The sequence below is a fragment of the Python bivittatus genome, unplaced genomic scaffold, assembly GCF_059951505.1.
Source record: "Python bivittatus isolate LINGU-HERP-01145 unplaced genomic scaffold, Pbiv_v1 ctg000220_np1212, whole genome shotgun sequence".
NCBI lineage: Eukaryota > Metazoa > Chordata > Lepidosauria > Squamata > Pythonidae > Python > Python bivittatus.
This window is the reverse complement of record NW_028277048.1, coordinates 42,413,827-42,419,252: the sequence shown is the minus strand read 5'-3', so window position 1 is coordinate 42,419,252 and position 5,426 is coordinate 42,413,827. Positions and strand designations below refer to the sequence as shown.

Sequence of the window (5,426 nt, the reverse complement as noted above, 5' to 3'; positions counted from 1 at the left end):
CCTAGAAGAGCAACATCCTTCATCCTGCATTATAAAAAAATTGTACAGAAGGTATTTTTCTAGAAGTAGGCGTGCCACTAATATAATGCAGCAGCCTCTGGCAGCTCACTTGGCTTCTATACTGGGTCAAAGGAGGAATGTAGGGACTCCATTCCTCCTCTGTTAAGTCTGACTCACCAACATGAATGCAATTTCTTGTCACCTGTAACTATTGGGCGAGTGCTTAAATACAAAGCTTGCTTTGGCATAATTTTTAACAACACATTATCATGAGGCATCAGTGTAACCAACTTCTTTAGCTGACCTATATACAAATAATGTTCTACATTATCAGTGTACTACTATATTATTTAACCAATAAACCAAGACCACAATAATTGAATTTTAAAGAATTTTAATACAAACTTAATATAAACTATTTCAGTCCCTCTCTTTAACATAAGACATTGACTCAAAATACTTTTATACCTTTTTCAAGTATTGCACAATGTAGGTACAAAATTAATATTTACGATTACATTTTCTTCCATAATATATAGCAAAAAATCTTTAAACTTTTTAACAGAAAATACAATTTGTGTTTCTTTCTTGGAAAAGTTTTCCATACAGTTTGAATTCCACCACTTAAGGAATATTTTGTACACTTTTAGAATTGATGTTTTTTTAAGATGGATTTTATAATTTCAGTAAAAAAAATACAACATGAAGCTGCTGCAGTTGTCACAGATCACTGTAGTAAAAAGATAAAAATGCAATACCATGTTGTAGAAACAATATATACTCTGATATTTTACAAACTTTGTACTAAATTAAATTATACAATTAGAAAAGACCAATAAACCCATTTATTAGTGCCAATTTTTTATGTATAAAAAATCAGCTGTCCTTGCTATATCTTAAATACTGTAAGAGGCCATATCTTGAATATATTTAATGTACAGTCAGTAAAAAATAACTTTGTGCTTGGTTGGCAAATGAAAAAAAGATGCATGTTGTCCTTATCTAACCAAGCTTGAATGTATTCATACTACAAGCTTTTTAGAAAAAACTCAAGAGGTGAAAAAGTTAACACCCTTGGGTACGTGCATTTCAACTTGTACAATATGATTTGTATTTTTGTTTAGTTAGCCATTACAGGCTGGAATTGCTGGTTAGAGTACTGCATGCTATTTAAACTGAAATTCAAGCCATCCACAAAAGACTTTTCATTTAGACCTCCATAGGCTGCAAACATATCAAAGGCATTACTGTACTGGAGAGGACTAAGGTTAAGGGGATTGTCTCCAGGGAACAGGTTGTTTGTACTATCTTGGCCCTGTACATTAGGGAAAATGAACTCCTTTGCGTTAGGAGAAAGGGCAGATGTTTTCTGCTGCTGTTGTGATGGTTGTTGCTGTTGTGAAACCTGCTGGCTATTGAGGCCAAGACCATAGAGAGAGTGCATGGAGGATGAAAGAGCTTTCTGTTTCAGCAGATCATTGACATTCAAACCAAGATTAGTGGGAGAAGTGCGGGCAACCTTGTTGGTACGGCTGCTGTTCTTCATTTTGGTTGAGCCAAACTTGGTGGCAGCAAATGTGGCAGTGGTGAAAGTTAAAGGCTGAGTGGAACGGGGCATGAAGGTTGGGCTCACAGTGGCAGAATGACCAATGGGAGGCGAAGGAGAGCTTGACACAGAAGATGCGGGGTCACTAATTGGCATGAACACCTGGGCCTCTGGGTTAAAGCTATTCTTGATTTCTTTATCTAGTTCACATCCATTTTCACTGGAATCATCCACATAAAGCACTTTCACTGGTCCCTTTTCACCAATTTGGTATGAAACCTCAAATGGGTCAATCCAAACACTAAGATCCTGAGGCAGATTGCCACGAACATCATCAATGTCCAAACCACTCTCTTTGGATGCTTGTTCAATAACTGGGTCCACTTTTTCGCCTACATGTATACATCTAAACCCTGATCCTTTGTATGGCTTTTCTGGATACCAGTGCCCTTCATACTTCTTCTTAAGTAGTCTTTCAAGTTCTTCTCCAAAAATGTTCACACGTCGTCTGGGAAGCTTATTGTACAAATATGAAATAATAAAATTGAGTGCTACTTGTATTTCAAGCTGCATAGCTGCTACAGCACAAAATTACAGTCTCTGTTTCAAACCACAACGATCAGGAAAAAAAGTTCAAAATACCACAGGAAAGCAAAAATTGTTTTCAAAGTGCTGATTTTAGTTGATTATTATTCTTCACCTTGAGTAGTGTTGTTCCTTCACGGGGGGTAAAAAAGAAAAATCCAAGTAAGAAAAGTACAAGAGCAAATGAACAAGGCCTATTAAATTCACACTTTGCCTAAAACCGGTTATATTTCTTACTGACAGTATCTTCAATACAGTACTAGAATCACATATACTATATAGGCTAACTAGGTTAAATATTTTAAATTAAAAAAACACTATAAAAAGCACCAATAACATTTCTAAGATATAACAATGATCACTTCAAAATCTGCATTTTGTATAATTGTATCTTTAGTATCTAACTGGAGCCATAAAAAACCTGCCAATAATACTGTACCAAACCCATTTATTATGGTTTACAGAATCCAACTGTAATACTTAGTATTCTCCTCACTCTACTTAGATTAAAATAGTCCCTTCTGTTAAAAGCTATCTAATATAGTGCTCATAATACTGCTTCAGCTGAGTCAGAAATGTCATAAATACTATCTTTTGGCAGGTTAAAAACCTACATATGTCACCTTCCAGAATAATTTTTATTATTAGGTACAGGCATGACATGTAAGTTCATTAACGAGAATAAGCAAAGAAGCCACTTTAATTCTACAACTTTTAAAATTACCAGATCAAGACCCCTTAGGAAAAAAAAAATTACATTCCGCAATAGAAACAGTATTCAACCAGAATATGCAATCCTTAGAGGAATCTTTTTCCTTCAGTTATGAAGCAGTGAAATAACTGTTGTACAACTTTAATTACAAATTAAAACGAAAAGTTAAATGTGAATGCTTGAAAATTATACTGCTAGATTTTAAATTATTTAAAGTTCCACATTTAAGCAACTATTAAAAATTAACAGTTGTATTTCTTTCCATATTTTGTTTTTGTTTTTTCATTGCACTGCATTGCAACAGTAGTTTAAAACTGAAACAGTAGTACTTCAAAATTTCTGAAATTTGCCATAAATAGTTGATTTCAGATCTTCTAAAGACATTTTCTTTTCCTTGTGCCCTCTTTACATGATAAGAGAACCACCAGCTGATAAGGCAACCTTTAAACATTTTGCTAGATCAGCACTGGGTGGGGATAAGGAAAGATCAAGGGCAAACAGAAGGTATTTACAAATGACATATATAAGATACAGAAGAACTGATTAGGGAAGCTATATGGAGTATTTAAAATTATTTATCCATTTGTTTAACCTTCCTTGCACTGTAAGAAAGATATTACCCATTCCTGGAGGGTAGATACTGTACCATATGGCACAAAAAGACTGAAATATTTCAAATGTTATCTTTAACACAACCCTTTTAAAATCAGTTAACCCGGTTAATTACATTAATCATGGTAGTGGTGGTGATAGAGAGCTGGAGAAAAGCAAATATCTTAAGCAGAGTAATACAGCATTACATAATCAGGCAGTTGAGTCTCATTAGATTTCTGCTCACAGCTCTTGAAGCTCCAGCAGCAGGAGAAAAGTGTTTTCTATAAAGGGGAAAATGATTGGCCAAGGCCTCCCTCTCTCCCCCCTGGTCAAGCCATGCCCAACCAAATTCTCTGTCGTCTCACTGCCAATCTATTTTTGCCTTTTATACCATATGGGACAGGAGATACTTCGCAAAAGTGATGTAACTGTGGCAATGACACGGGTTATTCGGCTTATAAGCCCCTCTCCCCAACCCGCTCCTATTGTCTTTTTTTACCATCCCTTTTCCCATGTAACTATTGGCAGTCTCTTTACCTTAAGGAAACCCCACCCCACCCCACCCCCTGCAAAAAAGACACACCGCACTTTCCACCGTGCGGCTGAAGCGCTACAACCACCACACGTACAAAATCGGCCTGTCAGCCACCCCTCCAGGCCGGCACTCCGATCATCTCCCAGCCCCGGCCGCCCGGCTCTCCGCCCCGCGGGACGGGGCCAACCCCTCCAACTGCCCTCGCTGTACCGCCCTCCAGCCCCCTCCCACCAGGGCCGCCGGGGAGGGGCCGGACCGCCAGCCCCGGCGAGCCAACTAGCCCGCCCGGACTCCGCGCGGCGCGAGGCAGCCTCCTGCCCGGGACCCTCCCGGCCGAGCCTCCCCCCCGCCCGCACTTGCCTGGGAAGGGGCTCCGCCCGCCCTCCTTCCCAACCGCGCCACTCCCTCTCCCTCTCCCTCCCCCCTCCTCCTCCTGCAGGGTTGTGTCAACACCCTCCGCCGCCGCTGCCCTGTCAGCCCTTCTGCCCACACCCCGCTCGCTCGCTCGCTCGCTGCCAGCCGGCTCCTCCACTCCCTCGGCGCGCGGCCCCCTCGCACGCGGACGGCCGTGAGGGCCGGGCGCGCCCCGCCACCCGAAATCCGCCCAGGCCCACCGGAGCCCCGCCGGCCCCCTCAGCGCCGGGCTCCGCCGCCCGCCAGCAGCGCGAGGGACACTCACCCGGGCGAGCGGGCAGGAGGCGTGACTGGTAGTGCAACAATTCCGGCGAGCGTCCGAGGGGTGCGGAGGGCACGGAGGGGGCTCAGGAGCGAAGCCCCATTCCCCGAAAGGGCGCTCGGAGAGGGAAAGGGAGGATGGCGCTGCTCGCCTCCGACCCGAGGAAGCGCGCACCCGCTCCGGCAGCTGCTCGACGCCTTCTTGTAGAGCCCGAGTGCTCCTCCGGCCCCTATATATCGCCTCCCTCGCCCCGCCCCGTTTGGCCCCGCGTGGTTACGCCCACCCGCTCCCCGCCCACCATTTCGTCTGGCCCCACCCACCGGCCCGCCAATCGGTCGTCCTCGGCTTCAACCGCTGCTGCCGATAGGGCCTTTTCGCCTGCCAATAAGGCCGCAGTCCCCGCCCCCGAGCTCCCCCCACCTACTCAAACCCCTGTCTCCTTTTTTCACCTGCCCCCTGCACGGTTCTTTTCTTTCTCCTCTTCATTCTCCTGGAGCAAAAGGTTTAGGGTGTTTTTTTATGTGTACGTACGTACGTATGTCTGTGTTGTCTATTTTGCTCTTGTCCGGGTGGTCTTATTAAAAGCCTCCCCCGACATTGTAAGAATGCGATTCTTTGCATGCTTCACTTGGGACTAGGTACCCAGGAAAAAGTGTATTTCTTAATATGTTGGCCACTGCCTTGCATCTGAGCCCAAATACTCCTTCCTCTGCATCGTCCTCCCCGCTTTCGTGAGCCCTGGCGCTTAGGGTTTCCTCTCTCACTGTTGACAGCTGTT

General features: G+C 43.8%; 1 protein-coding gene across 1 annotated transcript; it reads right to left on the bottom strand.

The window, feature by feature from the left end:
* Window positions 1-377: 377 nt before the first annotated feature.
* TOB1 (transducer of ERBB2, 1) lies at window positions 378-4,860 on the bottom strand. The gene is made up of 2 exons (XM_088138450.1): window positions 4,652-4,860; window positions 378-2,263 (listed from the first exon to the last, which is right to left on the bottom strand). Exon 2 carries the CDS (start codon window positions 2,117-2,119, stop codon window positions 1,121-1,123), a length of 999 nt encoding a protein of 332 aa, XP_087994576.1. The 5' UTR covers window positions 2,120-2,263; window positions 4,652-4,860; the 3' UTR covers window positions 378-1,120.
* Between the last annotated feature and the right edge of the window lie 566 nt (window positions 4,861-5,426).

What these genes read in the sequence shown, in the direction of transcription:
- TOB1 (XM_088138450.1), bottom strand. Translation starts at nt 2,119, where the DNA reads ATGCAGCTTGAAATACAAGTAGCACTCAATTTTATTATTTCATATTTG.